This window comes from Rhea americana, unplaced genomic scaffold (assembly GCF_003343005.1).
Source record: "Rhea americana isolate MKP2758 unplaced genomic scaffold, rheAme1 scaffold_15, whole genome shotgun sequence".
Classification (NCBI taxonomy): domain Eukaryota; kingdom Metazoa; phylum Chordata; class Aves; order Rheiformes; family Rheidae; genus Rhea; species Rhea americana.
In genome coordinates, this window is record NW_028185594.1 from 4,514,489 (window position 1) to 4,541,130 (window position 26,642).

Sequence of the window (26,642 nt, forward strand, 5' to 3'; positions counted from 1 at the left end):
CAGAAGTGCTAAGGGCTTCGCTCCTTCTCCTCCCACAGACAGTTACGTACAGCTCGTAAGGACTGAAGTTCTCCTGACTGAGGAGAGTATTGGTACACAATCTGGGAAACCTCTTCCTTCAGGACAAGTAGTTTTAAAACAGAAGAACAGGGAAGAAGTTTCTACCAAAGCATCATGCACCCCTTACTCCAGTCCTTCTCTGAGCCCAGTTTCTTTCCTAGCTCTTCAAAAACGTATTTTCACGCATATTTCCCATTCCTCTTCACATCCTCAAGTAAATTATATCCAGCAAAGCTACATAACATTTGTAAGGTTGAGGTTCCTTTTAGATGAGAATGTGGCACCTACCTTACATTTTTCTTTACTTTACAGGCTTTGCTGTTGGAAAATCATCATCTTTTCCATTCCTATCTGTTGTGATTCATAATGATGGCTATTTCTACAATCCTTTCAAATCAAGTTATCAAAGCACTGATTTTCTTTGATGTTATGCAGTTCAAAGTGATGTAGTGTGACAAACATATTTCTGTGGCATAGACCACTTATGCTACTTTGTTTTTTTAAGGAGGAAAAAAATAGAGCAAGAGAGAGAGAAGGTGGGAGAAAGAAGAGGAGGAAGAAATAGCTCATGGCTTAACACCTTGGAAATCCTGTATTTGGAAGTTCAGGAACATAAACTTGCCATCATCTTTGCCAGAAGGGAAGACATTACCTTTTCCTTGCTTTAAAYTCTTGAGGGTCCTTTCCAGTGAACAGAGTCAGATACAGCAGACCACCTCAGAGAGATCAATAGCACAACTCAACAAATAGCTTGGAGTGGAGGGAGGGAGGGACCATTTCATGTCTGCAGAGAGAATACTTGCCTACAGCTGGAGAAAGCAGCTCCCACAGGACAAGGGAAAAGCAGCTTAACATTCACCAAGTCTCTCTTACCTATACCTAGTGCTCACATAGACTATTATCCATCTAACATCTGTGCAAAGGGCTGGMAAACCCAGAGTCTAGATCGAGGAGAATACTGTAAAAATTACTATTACCACAAAATCACCCTTACCTAAASGATGTGAAGAGCAAGCTATATATAAAACGTAGCTGTAGATGTACTGTTAGCAAAGTGAGGGAAGGAACAATCCCAAACCTTTCATCAAAGAAAATACACCAAAACAGCCTTGGAATCAAGCAAGGAAAACAGAGGTTGGAAAAAATAACAGCAATAAAGTGCTGCTGTGCACAGATGAACCTCTCTCAACAACACCTCTGAGCAGAGCTGCAGCATCAACATCAAGAGGTTCACCTCCAAGTGCGAACACTTTGGGAAGAAAGTAGCACACAAGATGGGGTGAAAGTGCCGTAACAAGCCCCTCTCCTTGATTTAAGGTAGTGGCAAGGGAGCCTAGGGAGGAGGAACCCAAGACATGTGGATACAATTCTTCTTCTGCAAAGTGCGGAAAATACCATTTCTGCTGCTTTCAGTATGTTGCGATGTGCCCAGATTCAACAGTGACGGCAGACACATACAACTATTTTTTTTACTCAGATACCTATTTATTTAAACTTGTAGCAAGAAGAGATTGGAGTAGCTCCATACTGAAAGAGAGAAAATGGAAGACCAAACTAGAATTAAGTACCTAACTGTTTTCCTTATTCAATAAAGCTCCTTGCTTAGTATCAGGAAAAAGCAACTCTCTCATGATTGTGTATAATAATTAAATCTGTGACAGATTAGCTTAGAAGATAATTCATTTAAAAACAACATAAAATACAAAGAAAAGATAATGACCCAGAGACTTCAAAAAGCTTTCAGCTTGATAAAGCCATAAAGCAACGTAATCAGAAGCACAGCAACAAATTTTCAGTGTTAAATCAGACATACAACATTTCTCTAGCTGCTCAGTACAAACAGAATAAGAAGGTGAGAAGTACTTCAGTTTCAGGCTGTATTTTTTTATGCATCTGCCTCAATTCACTCCACATTTTTTTTTCCATCTGAAAACTCAAACCCACAAAGGAGGAGGACAGATTTACAAGCCAGCTTGGTCCCCAAGATGTCTCATGCTATTCATTTTCTGTACAACTTCATTGTTTCCTCCTCTTATGCCTACTCCGGTTTAAATTTGCACCTATACTTTGCCCCTTTCCCAGTATTAGCTTTCTTTCAAAGAAATTCTCTTTCTAAAGGAATTATCAAAACTCKTATACCTCTAAACAAAGTCTGGCCCTCTACTCACCTTTGTCTACGTTTCGATGAGCTTCTTACTAACATTTTCAAAACAATCTAACAAATCAAACACAGATAATTTTCCCTGTTGAAGCCATGTGAGTTTGGCCCTATCCAATTATTATTATCTACGTAATATACAAATCCCAGTGTAATTATTGTCTAGATCAGCTTCCTCAGAAATCAGGAAGGGTTCAGTGGTCCCCAGTTCCAGTCTCATTTTTTTTAATAGGCTCCAAAGGATGGACCCAACCCTCCTGAGTCCGCGGAAACTTTCTGACTATTAGAAGGAGCTCAGGACTAAGTCCTAAATTAAGAGCCTTCCCATCTTCGATTATGGCCATTTAAAGATACAATGCATAGCCCTGTCTCTGCTATCTGTCATATGATCCATCTCAGCTACCCTTCGTCAGCCTATCTAGGCTCACTGGCAATGGTCTAGGCTGGGAAGACAGCTCAGTCCAGAGAGTGATCCACCCCAGTCTACCCCCAACATCTCACACACACTGTGCAGAGCATCTCTCCATGGCAGATGAGGTGAATCATCCCCTAGGCATGTAGGCCTTTTTCCAATCAATGAAGACCGAATTAGCCTAGACATCTAGTATTTAGATTGCTACAGTTAGGTGATGTAAACAACACCCTTTATGTCAGTCATGTTGAACATGCAGAATCATGAAACTATCCAAGAGGAGAGAAAAAAAAATACACTGGTGGAAATTATGCATAAATAACGTTCTGCATGTTTGCATTATACCTATTCCTTGTATAAGACATGCTACATGCACGCTGCAGGTTACAAGGCTATATTCTACCTTCCTAATAAAAAAATGACAGTAATTAAGTCTGAAAATTTAACATTGAAAAGACATAAATGTCAAAATCTAATCTTGCACTTTGTAGATGTTAATAATCAAGCTTCAGAAATAAACCAGGACCAAAAAATACTATTTGTGTGTCAAACAGCTAAAATGAAACCTTACTTTCGGAAACTTATGCCGTTTTATTTGCTTGGACTTTCCTATTCGAATTTCACCGGAATATGGGTTCCTTTACCTTTAGTGTCTAATGCTGAGAAGTGCCGAGATGCCATTTTTCCCACAGAATTTGCTCCAAGGGAGTTAGAAACAGTCATAAAAAGACATACTTCACATACAGTTACAGTGTGTGAATCCTTCAGCATATAGGTAGTTTGCTTTCTCCTGACTAATCCCTTCATTCTTTCCCATCCCCAGGGAATGGGAAGAGCTGAGGAAGAGTAGCACATGMTTCGGGCTAATTCACCATTCTCTCCTCCATGCCCTCACAGGATTATTCTCTGCAGTACCTGGTGCTTTGCTGAGACACRGAAGTGCTGCCTGACAGACAACAGTTCCGGTGGAATGACTGACTGGCAGGAGTCAGCAATTCCGCAGCCTCTTAGGCAGGGATGGGCAGCGAACACACGCTCCGGGCCAGCTCGTGAAGTTTGCCAGCTAGGAGTAAGCATATAACTTGAGGATAATTAATAATGGTACTCCTAGTCCTACAGTTGTTTACATTCATGCTCAGCTTTCTATGCTGGGAAGGCAGACAAGAAGCCAGGGCAAAGAGTAAGCGTTTGTGTGATCAGAGCAGATGCTGGCGCTAATGACCTCAGCTATGGCCAGGTGAGAGAGGCATTTAGCAAAACAAGTCTCTACTTAATTCAGTTTTCATATCTGCTCTGCAGTTCACTTTAGGAGCATTTACCCCTGCACTGTTCATTCATTTACTTACACTGAAGACTTCCTCATTTGCCAAGTTTCTTATATTTGATACAGGGGCTACTAATGTATGTAGAGATAGGTACATCAGCCCTGTTTCAGTCTGGACACACTAGCTGGTTTTGTACCTTCTTTTAAGATGAGGAATGACTATGCAGTAAGTGTGGTCATTTATTTTCAAATGAGTTTTGGCTTGCCAATGTTATTTTGCTTAATTTCCTCTTGATCACATATCACTATGAAGGTAGTTGACATCCTGGGGCGCAAGTGCTGTTCAGATCTATGCAGCACAGGTACGTATCAAGAGTCTTTGACATGCAGAAGGCCAGACCTAGAGTCTGAAAACTGCTCAGCAGCTGATCTCTAGTTTAGTCTCTAACTTCTTTTACACCGCTTCTGATCTGATYCACATGTAATAGTTCTGCCAACAATACACTGCCTTGGCATGTGAGGAAGGGGGAGAGCCCTACCACCCTCCAACACAGACACAAACACTGTAATATTGCTGTAGTGGACCTAACAGCCTTGTTTCTTCTGCATTTGTCTCTCAGGGCTGCATACCCATGTGGATTCCCGGACACTTACCAAAGGCAAAACACACACCGCAGCTTTTCTTCGAGAGAAGCATTAAGAAGTGCTCCCTCTGATGTCTGCTTCTGTGGAACCTGTAAGATCCTAACACCTTTGCCACCTCTTCTCTTCTGTCAAATTTTGTTAAAACTGTGAGACAGATTCAAGCCCTATAGGGCAGCGGTAAAACTGAGAGCAGACATAATTATAACATAACCTTTGCTTCCTTAGGAAATCGAATGAACAGTCCTACCCCAGTTTAGGGGAGCTGGTAAAAGCTGTACCTGCAGAAAGTGCTGCAGAGTGTCTTCCTGGGAAGAGAATGCCTTTATTAGCAAAAGCTGACCTGATTGATTAAAAGGATGCTAGCTCACCAAATGAAGTTCTCTCTCATATTGTGATTCGCATGGAATCTTCAGGTCCTCTAGAGAAGAATATGCAGAGCTTTCAGGGCTGAAAACACTGACATTTGTCAAGATGTAGCCTTTCCCATCTTGACAAATGGGAAACACAGTTGAGACTAGGACATTTAGATTAATTTAGGCATTTTCTTTTGAACAGGCTTCATGGGAAAGATGGACAAAAACCATGAGTTCTTTGGGGCTAGTGTAAATAATATGAGTCTGGAGGAAACAAGGAACAACCAAAGACAAACAGAGAGCCTACAGGGAGGACAGACATCCTCAGATAGAGAAGAATTGAGGTCATTCTGCCAGCATCATGGGTACCAGTAAAAGAAAAAAGCACAAGTATTTATTTTTTTTTATGGAGAAAAAAAATCAACATGCTGAAAACCTGTGGAATAGTTCCCAGAGAGCAGATCAGAGTGATAGGGTCACCCTTCCCCATACAGGGAGGGCAGGAAGTCTTTAAACCTGCCAGGAGAAATACTTAGACTTATTCTGTCCAGACATTTGTACTGGCTGTTCTGCCCGCAAGGCTGAGGCAAAGACAACACCAACTGAGGATTACAAACGGCATGTCAGGGTGAAGGACAGGCACTGAGCTGGCCAGGTACGTATCTAAACTGCCCTTCTGGGCAAGAGCAGGCCAATTCCAGGCCAAATCCTACAAAGAAGAAAATCCCTCTTCGCTAAAGAGTGAGCCAGCTCCCAAGAAGGTGAAGGACCTAACTTCTGCCAGCTTAGACAAAGCTATTTTTGATTGTCATTTTCAACAGTCAACTCATTTTAAAACTCGACTGAAAACCCCACACGCTTACCTTACATCTGAAAATCAAATGGCTTCTATGATCCTAACTGATCACTAGTAATAGGCTTAATCAACTGTAGCAAATGGAAGAGACACCACACAGTTATCTTCTTATCTCTCACCAAACAGTAGAGAGCAAAGGTACCATGGAATAGTGACCTCCTGCTTTGAAACACACAGGTTTACTTCAAATAAAGTATTCCCCACTACACAAATTCCAGCCACCCTTGACTCGAAACTTCACCATCCCTCCTCCCAAGAAGTCAGGAAACTTATTTAGCCATGGTGTTATCTTCTGAACAATAGTTTAGCCATGGACAATGGTTTTTTGCTCATCTGATTTTGTCTAACAAAGTAAAATAAGAATTTAAAAATACCACTGTTATCAATGGAAGCTTCACTTCTGAATCAATAGAAACAGGCCCTGGAAGTCACACACAAGATTGGAGGAATCAGTCTAACGTGAATGTACTTGAACAACACAGCCATTACAATGCAACACACATTCTCAAAGGATATTACAGTGTCTCAAATACAAGAAAAGCAAAAAGCTGCTAAAGTCACAGAATGAAAAGAGATGAACTGTAATGAACCAAGCGCAAAATAGGTAAGCACAATCCTAAGTGCCTGAGACAGGTGAGAGCAATTGCTATTTGGGACTAGCAAATTCATAAGAACAGAGTGCTGACAGCTTTCCGAAGGACCTTCTGGTATTCTTTTATTGTGCTAAGTTTGCTAAGATTTCTCCCCTAGTATTTTTAATTCGGTGACTTGCTGCCATCAAAAAGGTGCTGTGCATGATGACAGTTCATGAAGTATTTGCTAAATTCAAGCAAGGAGCACCCATACTTTTAAGCTATCTAGGTTTTTTTTGGACAAGCTGGACTAAGTCAATGTACCACTAAAATCCCCCCCCTTTTTTTTCTGAAATCACACTTGCTGCCTTGCAGGTTATAAGAATTTTTTTTTTTTTTTGAGGAAAACAAGGAAATTTACTTTTACTGAAGATAGGACTGGTTTCAGATGAGTGCAGTTAGGAAGAGCAGAGAGGCTGCATGAGCTGGGCATGTTGCATTAGACTCTACCCATACACATATGATCACAGCACTGGATGCAGAGAGACTCCTTTCGACCTGTTCCTCAGTTGGACAAGGCTGCAGGCTCAAGAAACAGGCCATTTACTAACCTTGGCTTCTCTACTGCTAGTGTTCAGTTCAGCCAGCCAAGTCAACAGAGCTCTAACAGCAGTATTTATCCTTTTGGCAAGTGAAGAGAAAAAGGAAAAAGCAGCAAAGGAAAGACAGAAGGCACCCCAGATTAGGAGCAAGGAAAGCAACACAGACAGACAGACGGGTATCGAGCACRTTTTGCTGAAGGCAGAAACTCTCATATCGATTAGGACTTGCTGTCTAAGCAGCAGACAATCCTGGAAGACACAACCAACTTCTCTGAAAAATGCTTGTTTGTTTTAACAAAGTACAAGGTAAAAAACAGCAAAAGGTGAAAGGAAAGAACAACACTGAAAGAACAGGAGCCAGGTAAAAACCAGCAGACAAGGGGAAAGGCCATTTGTCTTTGAGTCAAGGGAATAGGAAAAGTGCCACTGGGGAGATTTACTTCTGAAGCCCCCAAGAAGCAATGCCTGCCTTTCTCTGGGAGCACCCAGGAGGCCAGAGAGGGAGACAGGACAGCCACTGGAGTGCTCGCCACCGGCCACCACTGCCCGGAAGGTGCTGCACTTGTCAAATAGATGGTTTGATGGAAGTCACTTCATCCCAAATTCCTAACCTGGTCAGTTGTGGGATTTTTCTTGCATCCAGATTAAATAAATTTATAAAAAAATAAAACCAACCACTATATCATGATGCACATCTCTCATTAGCTACATATTGAAGAACAAATCACAAAAGCTAATGTTTATCAGCTTGGACCCATGACCAGCTTTCACTTCATATCCATGTTAGGGCATGGGCAGGTCTCCCCAAAGTCTCATCTGTGCAGACCAGGGCTCACAAATGTCACACTTGCTCAGAGCCCCGAACACTGCTCATGGGAACACAGATGTACCTTGTGCAATAACAACAGGAGGAGAAGACCAAGCCTACAGCTATGTGAACCGTATGTGAAGGACAGACAAGGTTGCCATTCTGGTGCCAGCAGTTTCTAGCTCCCACTACTTTCCAAAAAATATTACTGTTCTAAGCCAAAACATATAAATAATGGCAGTAAAGGTAAAAAGGTTTAGAAAAACATGCCTTTTCACTGTTAATCAGCAGCCTATTCATTCATCTTTGGAAATCACGAGAAGTAACATCCTGCCTTTTGCAACAAGAGCGTTAGAAATGTGGGGAAAAGCCATCCGACGACCAAGCAAAGGAAAACTTTTTGCAAGCTGCTCTTCTGACCCCAGTGTATCAACCGCTTGCCCCCCTGCTCTATGATGACATCTGACACTACGGCCGGGGCTTATATGGAGAGTTGAAAAGTGCTAGTCAGATTCCAAGATAAACTTGTTAATAGCAAGGCACAGACACTGGCATTCTTCCCTACCTGCTTGTGAGTGTCAGCTGTTTGTCTACCAGCAGTCYCTTGAAAAGCTTTTTCAGAAAGAGAAAGGGAAAGGGGGATGTAGAGGGCAATTCAAACAGAGCAATGGGGTGGGGAACCCCACAAAGACTGCAAAGAGAAGGAGGGGAATAAAACAGAGAGTCCCCATCAGGTCCTCCCAACAACCTGCTTTATCAGAGGTTCATTGTCAATCAATTAGCCAAGGCAGCAGGGGTCTGCAGAAAGGGGGGGAGCTCGAGAGACAATGGTCTGCCCTGTTGTATTACTATTTAATCACTTTTCCTAAATAAATAAAGCAGCCCTGAGGTGCTGTCATGTCAAGGGAATTTATAACAAAAAAACCCTTCATTTTTCATTGGTCATTACTTTTCCTTTCCTCCCACCCCTGCAGGACTACAGAGGGTTATTACTGTAGCCTTAAGTTCCATCTTTGTGTTGCTCGCCTTTGATTCCCTCTCGGACCTTGCCACTTTCTGGCACTAATTTGTCAGGCCGAACAAAGGAAGGATTTGTACCTCCTGTAAGGTCTCAATTAGGAAAAGCTTCTGCTGTATTATGTGCCATTGGGACAGGACACAAAGACGGTAATTACAGGAATTTGCACTAAATGGCTGAAGAATTCACAGCAAAACTTTTCTTCCTCCCCCCTCCTCGTCCTTTTCCAAGCTTACTCCTCCCAGCAGCCCTGGGGAAAACGGTTCTCAATGCCTGCAAGATGTAATTACCAACAGCAGGCCCCTCAGGTTAAACAGCAGCCCATGCAGGGGAACAGCACAAACTGCCTGCAGGGAGCAAGGCGCAAGGGGAGAGCCTCAGCTTGCTGGTGTGCCTCCAGGGTCTCAGCACAGGCTTTTCTGAACTGGACAAGATTTCCTTGTTTCTCCCAGTTATAATTATGATTATTCATTCACTTGTACTGTGGTAACAGCTAGAAGTTCCAGTTCAAGCTTAAAGATCTCCTAGGAGGGTCCCAGGACACACTGCAAACCACCTGAAGGAAGGGCTGTGTGTCCCTGTCCTCAGGTARCGAGTCCCATCAGCCTGCTTCTCACAGGCTCTCCCTAAGTTGTGTTTCTCGTCATGAGAGCTTTTTTTCAGTATCGCACACCACAAGGAACTTACAGGAGCACTGGGTATGCCTCATATAGAAGTGTATCACAAAAAAAYTTTATGCAACTCTGGCAGAGTGCTTTATTTCTGTTGTGTATACATGATTGAGTGAAGATGACACATCCCAAGTTTGGGAGAGGAAATCCACCCTTTTCCACGTAAAATTCTGCATCCACACTACATAATGCAGGACTAAAACCCCTTTCATATTAGAAAGGAGGGGGTTTTTTTGTGTTGCTGTTCTGGGGTCTGATCCCACTTTTGAGGAGATTGATGCCAATGCTCACTTGAAACTCTCCTGCACCTCAGACAGAAGATGGAAAAAATGCCAAAATCTTTCTCCACTGAACTTTGAATGAAAAGAAATAAGGAGAACAAATAAAGTTTGAATGGAATMTGGGACATTACCATAAATTGAGGTTGTTAATTCTGCTGTCTTTGGAGTTTCACAAAGCCAATCTGCTGGGTAACACACCAGGCTGAATCCATCCTGAAGACTTTTATCCAACCCATTCGCAGAGTTTCCCTGCTGCTTTCATTCTCACAGCTACCACTGAAGGTAGGACACCACTGTGTCCCTGTTTTATAGGCAGCAGATRTTTTTAAAGTGCTTAGGTACCCAGTGGTGTTCAGCTGATCAGTTATTATAGTACCCAGGCACCTTAGCTTTCAGCAAGGGCTTGGCACACTGTTATTCCTATAAAAACCACRGGTGACTAGGTGGGGCCTGTGCACCCCGCAGAGCTGAGCAGTAAGACCATCTGCAGGTCACTAACAGGGAGGGATGAACCCAGCTGCACCCACAGCCCGCTTCACAGGCAGCCTACTGGTTCTGGGGGATCAGGACTCCCCCAGCAGGGACTCAGGCCAGCCTGCAGGCTCTGGGCCCCCACAGCCTCACACCATACCTCCCCAGAGCCACGTGTGCATCCAGAGCAACAAGGGACTGCCACATCAGACAGCTCCCCCACCCCACGGCAGAGCGGAGAGGAGGCAGGACCCTAGTAGCTTCTGTAACAAAATGGGAAAATCCTTCTAAAAAGCTGTTTCTAATGCATCTGACAATTTCTAAGTGCATGTAACTGAAGCCAGACATAGAGCACAATTTGGGCACAAAGTACCTTTGCCAAAGTAAAAGGACAATGAACTGTATTTACATGGGTCCCCTCTATTTCTACTTCACTCTCCAACAGGATAAAACCATGCTTTTGCCTTGGACTAGGGTTAGCATTCAAATGAACTAAGATTTTGGTTAAGAACAATTAGATGTAGATGCTTAAGGTCATGTTTTCATCTCTGCCTCAGATAAGCAGTTAAGCTCATGCCTGAATCTCGGTGTCAGAACACGTATAGCCAAGCAACAGTATTTCAGGGAAGCTTTGAGGACTTCTCCCCAAAAGACTCAGATCTGAACTTGAGCTCCAAAAAGGTCTTGCACAGGAGACAGTAATAAAAGGAAACAAACATGCTTGAAGTCAGAAAACTGTAATAGTTAGAATTTAAACCCCTTTGATTCTGGACCATCCTTTCAGTGGCCTGAAGCAGAGAAGAGATCTGCTACCCTGTAAAGCCCTGGACCATTCAATGTTGTATGCTACATGTGCAGGACCAAGTGTTTTACAGCTACTCAAACACTGCTGAATTCCTGCACATCTCATAGGTTTTTCTCCCTATTTTACAGAGAGCAAGAAAAGGCTAACACACCAAAGTGCCCATGGCTGGAGATAAAGGAAGGGAACACCTTTGCACTGCCAAAACGCATGTGAGTTCTTCCAAGGGATTTCCCCCCCCCTTTTCCTGGACAAGGGGACTAGGTGCAGATTCTGCAGTTCAGTTGCTTACCYGCACACTTGAAACTCTGAACTGTGAGTCCTCTCTCTAGTGACAACGTGGTCAGGATGCTCAGGAAGCTAGTGGTCACAGACTGGCGCTTGCTCTTTCTAAGATCTTTTCCAAAAGGCCGATCTCCAGGTTTGTTCCTAAGTGTGACTTGCAGGTCCTGACCTAAACTTCTAGCAGCACTGGCTGCTGTTCGCAGTGCCTCCATCCACTCCYGGGCTCTCTGACGGGTCTCTGCACGCAGGCGGAGGACATCTTGAGGAAAAATGACCTGAAAGCAAGAGTCACAGCCATCCTGAGTATCTGTCTGGACGGACAAGCACACATCAATGTTGTAGCTCAGTAGAGGGTCTTCATCAAGCCTACCCGGTTGGAATGCCATGAGATATGATCTGTTCAAGACAAAAGTAAATGCCTTCCAGTTATTCTGGACAGTCAACCTATAAAGAGTCCCTGATTTGAGAATATTTTGGTACTCTTTAGTGTTTTCAGTCAAATTCATGGACAGAAAAAGCTCCATGGGCTTCTCTAGCAATCCATTGGTTTGAGGAAGGTCACTGTTATCATCAGGCTTTGGCACATTCTCCAGCTTCTCTTGCTGTCTCATGAAAGTTGGCACAGAGGCACGCACCACTTCCCAGAGTTTCTGCCCCCAGTCCAAAGCCTCCCATGAGGACTCTGCCTTCAGCTGTAGCTGTGAGTTGTCTGACAGAATAGTGTCCACCACCTTGGTTTCAATACTACCAGTAACAGTGACCCTTTGAAAATGCATGAGTGGATACACTGTGGGAAGAGTCTGATTGCCACTGCTGTCCAGGCAATACAGGTAGAGTTCGTATGGGGAGAGCTCAGCATAAGAGGTTTGCCAGTAGCTGTCATTGTCCCGTCTAATTTCTAAGTATCCCTTCTTCAGAATATTTGGGAATGTTGGCTTGTGTTCTGGAAGACAGAAAATGAAATTTAACTGTTAATTCTTTTTACTTCAATTTCACACTTATGTCATTTTGGTTTATACATCCCTTCTATCAACATGCTCTATGTTTCCAGAAGAGAATCACTGAAATAGCCCTCAGCCAGTAGGCTATATTCATCAAATGCATGCACTGACTATACATTTGAGTTGAGAAAAGTATAGCACTTTTTTATCCACAAATGTAAAAACACTATACAAAAAGGCGATGGGGAAACAGAGGGACAGAGAAACAAAATGATTGTCCCGAGATTATCCAGGAGGATAGTGACAAAGCAACAGAACAGTTGCAGGTCTTGCAGATCCTAGTTCAGAAGGGTACAGTATTATCAAGTAAAACAAGAGTGACAACCCCAAAAAAGCTAAATCCTACAGAAAAGTGACCAGTTATCTCTACATTGTTGTCTGGCTGTTTCTCTCACAGTCTCTATCAACATCTTTGACAGCATTTTACACCCCTTTCACACTCAAGTAATAGATTTACCCAAGCAAGATACAGGGAATGGAGAATTGTGTCCAATGACAGTAGTTTCTCATTGCATTTCAGCATGACCCAAGACCAGAACATTTTGCCTAGCTCCAATTACTAGAAAGGAGTTTTGCTGATCTATAAGATTCAGGCTTAGGATGAGCAGAGATGACCAAAAAAAAAAAAAAGAAGCTGCTGCCCAGATGCACATGTCTAAATACCTCAGTACTTCAGGCCCTTACAAAAAAAATGGCCCAAAGCAAATTTAAGGGAATTTTTCTTTGTTTTGAGAAAATCAGCCCATACACAAGTTGCTCTGGGCATCAAAACAGTAAGAATTTAAACTGAGTTATCAAAAGATTTTCTGAATTTTAAAAAAGGTTGCAGTGCAAAACTTGTTCCAATTCAATTTGCCCCTCTTCAGCCACTGTTAACACTTGTAAATATTATATTTTCACCTGGGGCTAGGCATGTGGATTTATGCAATATATAACTTCAGTGGAATTCATTGTTATATTCCGAGGGCAAATTTAATACTTGGCATCCCAAAGTAATCCAGCACTGAGAAACAAATTATTGCTCCCATTTGACTTCTACTTCACCCTCCCTGTAAGGGAAACTGTGATAAGGTTTTGACTTACAAACAGTGTCAGAATTAACAAAGAAAGATAAGAAGGTTTCTACTTCCAGTTGCCCATCGCCCTTGGAGGTTTCTGTTCCCAAAGCAGGAACAAGGTAACTACTTGGGAACAGCTCTTCATCCATTACCTGGCACAATTAGGCCAAACTAAAATCACCATCAATTGACCTTAACACACTGCAGCAGTTCTGGAGCTGCTTCACTAGTGGCTTCTGCCCTCAGGCTGACAGCTTTTGAAGGAGGGATGGGGTAGACAGCTGGAGGTAGAAAAGATTTTCAGAATCACAGTTAAACCAGTTACCACTTACAAGTTAACAGCACATATGCCAACAAATTTTAGACACGATCACTTCTGAGCACTCCTCAGATGCTTTTCATGAAGGGTGAAGAGAACAGAAACATCTGGGTTTGATGATGCTGGGGAACAAACAGCCAAAGATGAGCCTATATAGAAGTTACATACACCGTGCTTCCCAGGGAGTACCGCTAGGATAGGTGGCTGAACCTATCCCCACCATGGGCTTATTGGCAAGTCTGTCGATCCTTCCAGGGGCACAGGGACAATCAGGGAAGGGTACCAGACTGTGAGTATTTGAGGGACTTAGTGACAGTCTTTAGTCTGAAGGGCTTCTGACACCAACTTGTGAGAAAGCAGAGTATGGGCTGCAACATACAGCCTAAGGAGATGTTCCTGTCCTAGGAAGAAAGCACCATTGTAGACAGCTGAGATTTGTATATRGGCAGCAGGACAGCTAAGGACAGCAACTGTCTAGCTCTTCAGTGAAGATCAACTTTAAGGATTCACRAGAACTAAGTAGTCAAGTTCCAGTCAAAATTAACATACATAAGAATTAATTGGTTTGATATACTTAATGTGACCATGCAAACACAAGGCAGGCAAATAAAAATGGGAGAATCATAGAATCATAGAATGGTAAGGTTGGAAGGGACCTCTGGAGATCATCTAGTCCAACCCTCAGCGAAGCCCATACGGGGATTGAACCCGTGACCTTGGCATTAGCAGGATGCTGCTTCCCATCCACACTCACAAAAAGGACACCCTTAGGTTTTGCTTAGCCAGATTATCCTCAGCTTCCCCACTTAGCTCACACATATCTAGAAGGGAAATTGTATTTAATATCATGTTCAAAATACTCTGCACTTTACTTACAAAGATTTCCTGCACAAATGCTAGAAAGCATAATAATAATTAAAAAAAATCACTACTTTAGCACTAGGTCTGAAAAGGTTCAAAAGAAGTCAATATAACTATACCTTGCAGACAAATAAGCTACTCAAGAGTATTTTGGCTAAATGTGAAAACTGAAAGCTCACTCTAAAACTTAAAATGTCAGAGAAAAAGCACGCTTTCATACCTCAAATGGATAGATACACACAGACACACAGAGGCACGTGCGTGCGCACACACAAAAAGAGAACCAATTTTGTTCACCATACATCTCTGGCCCTGACATTCATTAGTATTTCTGTGCTAACTCAAAAGCCATTAATTTCTCTGAAACCCACACTAATCCCTTTGTAGTGCAGATAATGGACAGCCATTCTAGAGTCATCTTCCTTTTCTATTAATCCAATCAGAGAGGTAGTGCTTCTGCAGCTCCAACTGCAATCTCTCTCGTTTCCATCAAGTAGAGATGACAGTTCAAGTTTCTCCATAATAAGACAAACTCGTAACCTTCCCCCAGCCACCCCTCCTTCATCTGCACACAGGTTTGCTTGCCTTTTGTTGAGTTAGAGAAAAGCTATCTCTCTCTGCTTTTCATAGAGGCACTCCCTCTCCCTCCTTCACCCCACTCCTTCCCTCAAGCTCTTGCGAATTGGCTCCACACATTCGCACCCTATCTAGGACAAAATCAGCAGCCAACTGGATTAAAATTCAGATGTCTCATATTGTTTAGGTCAGGGCAGTAGATGCTGCCAGAGATGGGTTGAATCCATACGCATCCATACACCAAGCGCATACACCCCTTACAACACCCTCTGCTTCTTTATCTCCTTGATGTGCAGTGTGCCAGATAATACCTTTCCACTCAGACAGTAAATGCTACCTTCCTTCTGTCCACCTTCCAAAGAGAAACAGCATCTCTTTTCCTCCCTGCAGAGATGGGGAGAGTAAATTGAAGAAGAGTAAAAAAGGGAAATAATCACAATAAATGGCCCATGTCTGAGCCATTTGGAGTTATAATTTCAAGGGAGGAGGGGGAAGGAGGCAGAGGGAAACAAAAGGGAGATGCAGGAGCTGAGGACAGGGCGATGTCCTCCCTCTGCTTCTGCCCTCTTCTTCAGGAGATCCCGCCTCACCCCTTTTGGGCGCCCTGCACTGCACACACCTACCACTCTCCACACTCTGGGCCAGTCAGGGAAGTTAAATGCTTTTTCAGCATGTCCAGAAGATTTATTTTGTTGGACAGCTGACTGTCCCTGCTGGTAAGGCAGGAAAATTTGATTGGTACCATTGAAGCATTTCTGGTAAGAACAAGTAACTTGGAAAAGCGCAGAACCAGAGATGTCCAGTTTTGGAGCTATTTGCGTCTTGAGGCAGCCCTCCTTTCTGGATGTTCTGGTACTGAGTAAGATGTTAGTGCATATCACAGGACTTTTGTCAACAGCTCTTTTCCCCTATCTCCAGAAACCTGTCTCCAAACAACAGACACCTACAGCACCTATAATGCTCTCTCTAGTCAGGATGGATCTGTCCCACAGGCTCAGCAGTTTTTCAGATGGTACTGCCAGACACGTGCTCAGAAAGTACAACTGCAGAAACCTCCTCTCCTCAGGAAGTCACCTGGAACACCAAAACACAATTTCTCCAACAACTGTCCAATTTTAGCATAGTTTTGGCATAGCAGTCTTGGCCAGAGATAAAAGAGCCTCCTGGGAATGATGCCTCCTATGTCTCACTCCCAGCTTTGCCACAGACTCTGTAAATGAACTTGGTCGACTCGGTTCACTTGTGCTTTTGTCTACTTCCCATGCAAAACAGTCAGTCTTCTGCCCGCTTTCCCAGGAGTGAGTGCTTTTACTCACTGCTGTTCTCAAAGCACACGGGAAGCCCTCAATCTGAGAACCACATCATACAGCCTCATCTCACACTGCTAATGTCAACAGACAACAGCCGAAAAGGCGAGGTAAAAGTTACTGGACTACTCATCTCTGGTCAGTCCTCCCAAAGATTAGGCCATCAAGCCTTGTACAAGCAAACAGTCTAAACGTACACCCGCAGTTTAGCTATATGAGCCCCCTCCCCTTCAACTCAGCAGAACTAGTCACCTGCTTGGTGGGTTTTGCTGGATCAGGGACAAATTGATCCTCAGCTGGTATGACTGACATCCACAGTACCCATTTCCCTTCTACTTAAAAATAGTCTTTCCTTCCCACCTGTTTTCCCATCTGGCTCTGCAGATGTATCTTTTTCAGGCAGCTATATCAGATTTCACTTGGTCCTGAAGCAGTGGAATTGTTATTTAGCAACAAATTCCCTGCAGCTGGCTCTCTTGTAGCCAAGCCTGCCTTACTCTCCCTATGCCACCTCTTTTCAAGAGACCATTACAGTAACAAAACCTTTAACTAGGGAGCAGTTTGCATTAATTCATATCAACTAAAAAAAAAAAACAAAAAAAAAAAACTCCCTCCAGTTCAAGGGTGTTCACTCTTTTTTCATGTTCTTAAGTTCAGGAAAGGCAAAACCTGATCTGAAATGTTAAACATGGCAACCTCTTAATTTTAGATTTGTCCATTGCTGGTGACATTGGCTTTGCTTTCCTTTTATATATATATATATATATATATTTTATTTTTCCTCACTCCATTATATTAGTTAGTCATGGTAAATGCAAGTATCTATAAAATAACTGCACTTCTCTCCTAGAAGCACTGGATTTATGCTCTCATGTGTCCCTTTCACAAGTGGGAAGAACAAAAATGTAAAAAAAGCAAGCTGGACTTGAATGTGCTTTTAAAAGCAGTTATAATTCAGTTGGCTGTCCTTGCACGTTAGTTAATATCCAAAAGTTAGAACTCTTGAGCCAGACCTTTAGAGTATACCTGTTTCCAGAAATCCTCTCAGCAGAGTTTTGGGAGACAGCACAAAGCAACATCAAAACCAAGCACCTAACTGAATGAACCTCCCAAACAGGATGGATGAAGAACTTGAACAAATTATTCTTCTTTCTTTCAAGTGTAGCTTTGTACATTCCTCTGAACCAGGAGCAACCCCACTGGAAGCCCACAGGATGGACTCCCTATTGCCCACCACTTCATCCAGTCCTTTTTGCTTCTCCGCAGCAAGTCACCCACTTGTGGAGCAGACCAGCACCCTGTGCCTCCCAGCGCAACGCCTATGCAAGGGGACAGTGGAGAAGCAGGCTTGACTCTCTCAAAATGATAGAAAGGTACAAGACCAACACAGAGCAGGACTCAGATCCTCATCTCTGGCACACCAGGAAGGTATAGCATGCTGAAAAAGATGGTTAYGTATCACCAGCTAAGAGATGCATAAAACAGCAGCACTTGCAAAAGAAGTGGGAATATCAAATGAAGATGCATTTGCTGATTTTTGTATAAACTCATTCAACTTCAAAGAAAAGGAAGGAAGGGAATAAAGTGACTGACAAAGCTAAGAAAACAGGGTCAGTTCACATTACGAGAGTTAGCTGACATCACTAAGGGAAAAGTCTTACACAGTGTAATAGGAACTAACCTGAAAATTCAGTTATGAAAGTCATCACATCATCACTGGAAGCAATCAGCACTGCCCCAGGAGATGAACACTCTGATCATTAGGTTTATTGAGTGCCATAACTCCAGAGCAAATTCTCCATTAAGAACAGCCCTCCTGACCAGTATGGCCTCACAACCAAACTCATCAGTGCTGCTTACTGTAATCCCTCCACACTGTGAATTTATTTTCTACTCTAAACGAGCCCCTCCCATCACCTCCCACTGCACTCCCATTTCCACTGCTCTGCACCCTCCCACAGCCTCCCGTGCCAGGGAGCAGATCAGGTCACATCACCCTATGCCAACTCAGCCATCAAGCCCCCGCACCCTCCACTGCTCCTGCTCTCTGCCAGTCCCTGGGACCCTTCCAGCTCCAAGGGAGCCCCAGGCAAAGGAACATGCAGGAGCGAGCTGCAGGGACAAGGTGCAGCACTGCCGGAGTTCACAGAGGGACTAAGATGGGCGGATCCATCCAGCAGATGAACTGAAGTCAGGCAATCCAGTCTGTACTCCTAACTCTGCTCCTGTCAGACCCTAAGCAAGGCACCTCACCTCTCTGTCTCTGCTCATCCACCCGTTCTCTACTGCATGTCTTATTTAAGCTATAATATCCTTGGAGAAGGGACCATCTCTTGCTAGATGCACACACAGCACCTGGCATGCAAGGACCAGAGCTCAGTGGAGGACATGCAACTCAAATGGGATCTTAAATTACAATTTTACTCCCTCAAATCTTAAGAAGACCCTATGTTTCCTGGCGTAGCCGCCTCTTTCCTGATTACCGTTTAATGCCAAAAATAAATTGGCCATGGGAACACTGGTTCTCTAAATCGCTTGACATCTCTAGGATTATTACTAAGCAGTACAAGGCTTTCTGCCCTCAAGACAGGGAGGTGCAGAGGCACTGTTTCCGCACATATGTCTCTTGGATGACCAGTACCCTTATCTTCTGTGCAGTTTCACACAGCTGAAGTGTTCTGACAACCAAATGGCAATTAATAGCAAATCAGTCTGCCCTGACTGTCTGTCTTACACACACAACAGACAGAAAAGATAGTTCTATAGGGATGCTTTTGCAAAACTATAAATGTACTATCCCTCCCTTGGTCACTCCAGATAACAGGTTATGCCGGAAGAGTTTGTGGAAACCTGCAGGCCTAGCAACATGTGCTATATCTGCTCCTGTGAAAGATCATAACACCACAGCTCTCACACATGCTCCTTTTACAAGCAATAAATTCAGTCAAAGAAGAAAACCCTTTGTACTTCCCTCATCAACCCGTATACTTAGTTAGGATCCCCTCAGACTCACCCTTCTCTTTGCTGCTGAGCACAACACTTGTCACTGCACCTGGGTAAGGTGAAATCTAGGCTTCTTTATGCCATGTAGGGCTAATATTTGCTGCAGTAGATAAATGAGATCCCTGAAGTCTGTTGATCCCTGGGATAGGAGGAAGCAGCATAGTAAAATGATTCCTCAAACCTCAAGGATCCCCACTCCTCAATCTATGAATCAGTGGCATACTGCTCATGGGTACAGGTTTAGCTACGTCTCGCCATCACAAAAATACACTAGAAAAGTACGTCATATACCCAAGAGGTATACGAAGAGGGGCCCAAACCTCTCTGGAAGCATCCCCTGCATAGTTCTGGAAGACAAGATCATACTTTAAAGTGCCCCCAAAAATGGCTAAGCCCCTGGCCAGGTAAAAAGATCTGAAGAGAAGGGGGGGAAATGGATCTGGCCCTGCTGTACAGCTTTAGGGAAGCCACCTTTCCTTGACATGCCTATTTTGCCATGCCACAGTGCTGCAAATTACCCTACATGCCCAGCTTCCTGACAGAGTACACCACCAAAACCAATGGGACTGGTTGGTATGTGCATAACTTTGCTGGAGAGGGACACGAAGCCATTAACTCTCTGTAGTAGGAGTATTTTATTTATTTATTTATTTATTTATTTAGCATGCAGGTGCCCAGCACAAAGAAAGCTCTGCACTCCCCAGGGGCTCACAAGCATGGCAGGCAAAGAAAGAGTTACCCAGGAAAAGTACAATAGCACCCATACTCTCAGGGAGTGGCTGTGTTTAAATGAAAACATCCCCATGACTATCAAATGTAACTGCTCACATTTTGTGCTTTAATGATCTAAACAGGCTTTCACTGGCTACAGCAGAAACAGTGTTCTCCCTTTATTTGCCAGGCCATATGCCCAGAAATACAAAAGCCTTCCCTGAATTTGCTTACAACTTCCTTCTTCCCTAGCTCCACTTAGGGCTTGACACTGCTCTCTAGCACAAACAGCACTTTTCTAGTACACTAGTTGTTTTACCAGCAGGATCAAGGAGATACTGCCCCAAAAGGCAAAGCTTCTTTTCAAATCTTCTTCTTTCACAGTGCATAGAAAGGATCCAGTTTCACATTACTTGTATTATGAAAAAGTGAGCATCAGGAACAGATAAACTCATAGCAATAAATATATCATGAAAGAAAAAGATAATTCCGAAAAGCTAGTCCATGCAAAAACCTGCCTAGCCTCAGAGTACTAAGGGACCTCTGCAGGCTGTGGAGGGAAGTTCTTTACCATAGTGAAGACTAGAAGGAGGGGCTGAAGTTGTTCTCAGTATCTCACAGACATTTGTTTAATCTTTGTTAAAACCTTGGGAAGTAATCCCTCAACAGGGCGAGGCCACTATGACCCCTTTAACCACTGCAGCAGCTGATGGCCAAGCTTAATATACATTTTTGAGCCAGACTTAACATGTATATAAGGTCTCCAGTGGAAAATAATGATCAGTCCCAAATACACATATCTGCAACACTCACTTTCTTGGTTTTGCTTTTCTCTTTTCAGCTCAGCTCACAGTAGCAGCAAACTCTAAGGCAGGCTCTCTTGTTAACTCAGAGGGAAGAAATACCACAGACACCTTTTAAAACCTGCACAGTAGCTGAACAGAACAGGTCAAGAAAGCAGGTTAAGAGAATCCATTTTCAGAGCACAGAAGAAGTCCTCCTTCCTCAAAGACGGTACCACCGCCTTCAAACATCCCATGCAGAAAGGCTTTTGGGAGGCACAAAGCGAACACTGACAAATGCCTTGACCACTTCTGTGAAAAGCAGTAGAGTAAGTGTGGGCAGAGCTCCTCAAAGCTACTGACAGCAGCTAGGCTATAGGAGTTTCCTAGAATTCTTCAACAATTACTACTAATCTGTCTCCTTCCCTTGCACAGCTCACCTCCGAGACCCCAGAACAACCTGACCACACTGCGTCTCTGTTGCCAAGAGCCCAGGCTCTTACGCAGGACGGGGAGAGACCTCAGCACGCAGTCCGTGACTTTAGAAGCAATCGCAACCTGGGATAGCACTTCCTAACAGGTTTCTTTTTTTTGTCTGGGGAGGGGCACGGGGGGCTGTGTGTCGCAAAATCATTTCAAATTTTCATTTTGCTTCCCTTTATGAACAGCTGCATCATTGCATGTGTGTATATGGGTGGGTATAATGTGTGTCACCCCAGACAGAGGTGTACTGCACCGAGGTGTATCCCCATGCACTCTTGTAGCTTCCTGTCCTTGAGCCATGGAGTGATGAACCTGCGCAGCCTTGGACACTGTTTCTCTGGGCCAGCTGCATTACTGGCTTGCTTCTTGGAGTCTGGGGAACCAGTGACAGCTTGAAATGACACTCACTGGACAAGTACATGAACAAGTTTGAATGGCTTATACCAGAAGCTCTGGAGTTCTTTGCTCCAGATATTTCTTACTATAAATAGTATAATTAACCACCCCTTTCTCCTCCTCTCACCTTTTTTTTTTTTTTTTTTTTTTTTTAAGGCAGCATGGGGAAACTGGGTCAAAAAGATTAAGCCTCAAATGCAATCAGGGTACATGTATTGACCTGTATGACACTAGATTTTACTAGAATTTCTGTGGGCACATAAATGTGTCATGTCTTAAGTTTAACTCCTTAAATGCCCAGACAGGATATTACAGCTGACAGAACACAACAGCTCTACTCCAGGCCAGCAGATGCCTTCCACAGGAGGGACAGCAGCAGCATTGAACACCTAGCCTACAGGAGGCAAAATATATCCCTGAAGAAAAAGAACAGTAAGTATGTTGCTTTTGCAAACCATAAGCAGCTTGCCTGGGGATACAGCAATTATGTCACAACATAATACAGAAACCTATGGGTAAGATTTGTGCGTGCGTGTGTATACATACATTTTAAAACACTGCCATTTACGTACCTGCTTTTCAAGCCCCGTAACTGCTGACTTATTTGGAAAATCCACTCTACAAGGCTTGTTTTAACCCTGAACAGCCTAGTTATTCATAACCGGTGTCATTCTACCACACATACAAGCTTCCCCAACCCTTTGTTTTTTCGAAATTCCTTTATTAAGCCATGCCTTTATTTAGATTATAAAATTTTTGTGGCATGAACTGTTTTTCTTTCCCTTAAGTGCACAGTTCACTTCTGGTATCTACAAAATAAATCACAGAGAGGGAGACACCAGTTCAGCTTTTCCAAAGCCATGAACACAATTTCTTCTAGAGGACTGCTTGGGAAAGGAAAAGGAAAAGTATCGTTTGCTGAAACATTGCTTCACATGCCTCGCTGGAGATGCCTGCGTCAATCTGATAACAAGACTTCCTGTATCCCATACAAAGCTGGCAGAGATGCATTAGTATTGACAAGCACAAATGGCRTGTTTGAGTTTTTGCTAATTGTATTGTTTATGAACTGAATAGTCAGCATTTCTTAAAGAAATAGAGCAGAGATTTCAGGCCTTGCAGTAAAGCTTTGTATACCCTCTATTTAGCAGTTGTTCTTTTTCGTTTCCCCCCCCCCTTTTTTTTTTTAACTGCCTTTGTTTGGATTTGCCATTCTTCAAATAGCTTCACCACTCAAAGATTTTTAGTTTAGGAAAATCAAGTAAGGAAATGATCAGAAATACACAACAAACATAAATGCTTTTTACCTGAGTCAAACTAAATGAAGTAGGAATAAAAATTAAAACAAATGTAGTTTCTCAAACTGTGAAAGGAACAGAAGTCGAGATTGCTTTAAAAACAGACCCTTAGCCACAAAAACAGAAAAAGCTATACTGCAGATAACAGAGCCATGCTGATTTCCATCATCTGAGGAGCTAGCTCACAGCTGGGTTTTCTTCTTTTTAAACAAACAGCTCCTCTTTCAAGATAAATATAAACAAACAGGAAAGCCCTCACACCAACAGAAACAATAAAGCATCAGTACACACCTGTGTTTCCTTGGATGTCCTCCCCTTTAGTTAATGCCAGGTAAGAGAGCAGAGCGCAGTTATTGTCCTGAGCAGGCGGAGGAGGCTGCTGCAGAGAGGTGCCCGTGAACAGCGCTCCCCAGTCCACACAGCTTATATCAGAGCGGGATCTGTTGTGTCCTGGCTTGAAAGTGGAGGCTTCCTCATTCTGCACTAGGATGTCATTCACAGAGCGAGGCCTGTCTCTCCTCCGCTGACAGATATTGAAGATGTTAAAAGCTGAGGTCTCTCCTTCCCCTACCCAAGCAAGGTTGTCTGCAGCTCTCCCCCTCCGCACCGCAAGCTGTTCTTTGGCAGGGAATGCTGCCTGGGCTTTGGTTTCCAAGAGTCCATTTTTGCAGCGATCCCAGATGAGGCTAGTTTTGGCTAAGGAAGTGACATTCCTCAGGTTCCTGCTCTCTGTTATCTGATCAAATACCTCATGCCCAACCAGCTCAGGGACTTCCTGTACACCATATACCTCTGAAGGCTGTACGATCTTATCAAGCTTAGTATCAAAACTATTGAAAAAGTCTTCAGTCACTTCCAAGGCAGGGCTAATATCATCAACTTCGAGAGCCTCCATATTCTGTGCTGCCAGCGGCACCGATGTATCGTGATGCACTAAGAAGATACTGCATGAATATCCAGGCTAAGAGCTGCTTCACACCTGCCCTTGCCACTCCATTAACTTAGAGGTGGGGGGACAAATACATTCACCAGTCACAATCTTTAGTGGTAGAAAGAAACCAAACCAACTCTTGTCTTCAGATGTGAGACTTAACATCCACTAATTCAGCTGGTTATAGTTGAGTGCGACGCAAATATTCCATGGAATAAACTTACAGAGCTGGAGAGTGCCTGTAAAGCAGAGCAAAATATCATCTTAATATGTGCTTTTTCCCACAGAAAGCTGTTTAATCACATCACTCATCCTAGTTCCTTTTTTTTTTTTTTTTTTTTTGACTCTTGCCTTCATTTTGCAACAACATCAGTGAATAAAGTAATCCCTTTGAGGCCTGTGCTGTTCATCAGGTGTGAAATTTGTGGATTACCACGTCTTGAATTGGAGACTGCAGAGAGTAGGGTGGGGTACCAGATAAAGAGGAAACATAGTGACAGCATTTATTAACCAAAATAAGCTTTAGAGAGCTGCACTGATGGGTGCAGCATTGGTCAACATTGCAAACGCAGCCACCTAGGGAATGTTTGGTACATGTTCCCAAGAGGCTGTAAGAAAAAAGATGAAAAATAAGGGTCAGCAAAACAAGCCAGTCAGCCTTGAATAGTTTTAGGAGTGTTTTTTCTCAGGGATTGTTTGCATCCCCATGTTTAGGAGACTGACACGAGTTTTGCAGCAGCTACTTTCCTACCTGTCTGCATAAACGCAACTGTGGTATTTGTCAAACTAACCAAAGCTAACAGGCTGCTGCAGAGCACTTCACATGGTCTTTTCTCTCTAGGATACCTCTGGGTACCTATGTGAAATGGTATGACAACCAAAGTCCTGCTGGTAGGACACATCCTACCAGCAAAACAAAACATACTATACCCAGAACTGTCAGAAAACTGCAGATCTTTACTTCCAAGCAGCTGACTCACTGTGGAAAGCAGAAAGGTGAAGGAAGGCTTTCAGGCTTGAACCACTGAGAGCTGTACTGACCCGCCTGAGGCGGGAAGGAAAGGGGTTCATACTCCTTGTGGTGCAACAAGGGGGTGTCTCACAGCCAACTGCTATCTTACCAGGCCTGCTGCTCTCTCATCTCTCTGACCCAAAGCTCCACCCACAGCTTTGCCATGCTGCAGGAAGTGCAAAGTACACGTTTAAATCGGAGAAAACAGTCAAATATGTGCAAATTCTTGGGACCTGTAGATTGGTCATTTGCTAGCTGGAGAACAGGTCTTACTGCTGCTAGAAGAAATCACAACACCTACAGCCTATACACACAGCACAACCCAAAGTCAGAGAGATCTTTGTCCCAGTTTTGACTACACAAGCCCAAGTCCTAAAAGCAGCAAAGCTGCATTAGCTCAGCGTTCTGCCTAGATTAATATAGTCTTAATGGAACTAATTAGTCTGGGCAGGGCTGATAATTAGCAGCTCATTAGCTTGTGAGTGCTGCTAAAGTGCTAGCAAGACCCATATAGATTTATGCTTAGCAGGAAAAAACATCAATTAAGCAGCATGAAACACACAAAACATTTACATACATTTTTTTTTAATCCAGAACAGTCTATTTGCCTTGCTCATGAGGAACTTGCATCATCTAAGCTGTCTGAAGAGACAGTTCCTACCACAAGCCAAAGGAGACCAGTGCTGCCACCACCCCCAAGAAGGGGGCACAGATCCCTGCAGCACAAACCACTTCACCACCACTGGCTTCCCCCATCCCCACCTCTGCTTTGGCCAGCTATGACACGCTTATGATCAAGGCAGCATCTCACCCTCCCTCATAATCCAGATCGGGATCTTTGTAAAATGTTTCCCAGGTAAATTATTTGAAAAGGCAATAAATAGTCACATACCTAACCACGGAAACTTTAAGCCTTCTCTACCCTTATCTGTTTGTAAGGATCCACTTACTTCACTAGTCTCACAGTGAACTAGGACAAGGAGCAGCTTCAACAGGAAAATGTAGAGTAAGAGAGTAAAGTCAGATCCACAACCAGAGGACTGACTGAAGGAGCGGTTTCAAATCAGGACAGTACCCTTTGCAAAGCTGTGCAACTGTGCCAATTAATGGCAGTGGGAAATTAAGTTGCTCTGGGCACATCCACATTGTTAGCCTAATGCAACACTAAGCAATGAGAGCAAAGCTCACTCCTACCAGCATCCTCAAAATGGCATTTTGCCCCCTGGTACTCTAGAGCTTAGGAGCTCTGACACAGCTAGGATTTAGCCTTCTTTCCAATTTCCAACACTAAAATGCAGCATCCCTGGAAGAAGAACAGCAGCTGGTGCTAACATGCCATGCTCTGCCTCAAATCTCATCTTTTAAAGCATTCACGCAATGGTTTACCATGGAACAACTGTAAACGAAGTACTTTCCGTTCCTGGCACACAAGACCTCTCCTGGGCTCTGCTGGGGCCTGCATTTAGACAGCTTCTACCAGAACACGCAGGTGAGCAGGATGCACGCACACAGCAAAGAAGGAATGAAGAGACACAACATGATGCAATGTATCCAGTTGTTCTATCTTTAAAGCAGGAATAATACTTAAAAGTTGCAAAATTGCAACAGGCATTCACTTGAATAAACAGAGCACTGACTTAATCATA

General features: G+C 43.4%; 1 protein-coding gene across 3 annotated transcripts in view; it reads right to left on the reverse strand.

Annotated features, from left to right (window-relative positions):
• The window catches only part of PLEKHM3 (pleckstrin homology domain containing M3), a 101,215-nt gene that overhangs the window by 60,554 nt on the left and 14,019 nt on the right, over positions 1-26,642 (reverse strand). For all 3 annotated transcript variants that reach the window (XM_085299386.1, XM_085299388.1, XM_085299387.1), the window contains 2 exons: positions 23,345-24,223; positions 11,266-12,201 (listed from right to left, as the gene is read on the reverse strand). In XM_085299386.1, coding sequence (XP_085155512.1) covers positions 11,266-12,201; positions 23,345-23,948 — 1,540 coding nt within the window. In that variant the 5' untranslated portion in view covers positions 23,949-24,223. The remainder of the gene's footprint in view (positions 1-11,265; positions 12,202-23,344; positions 24,224-26,642) is intronic.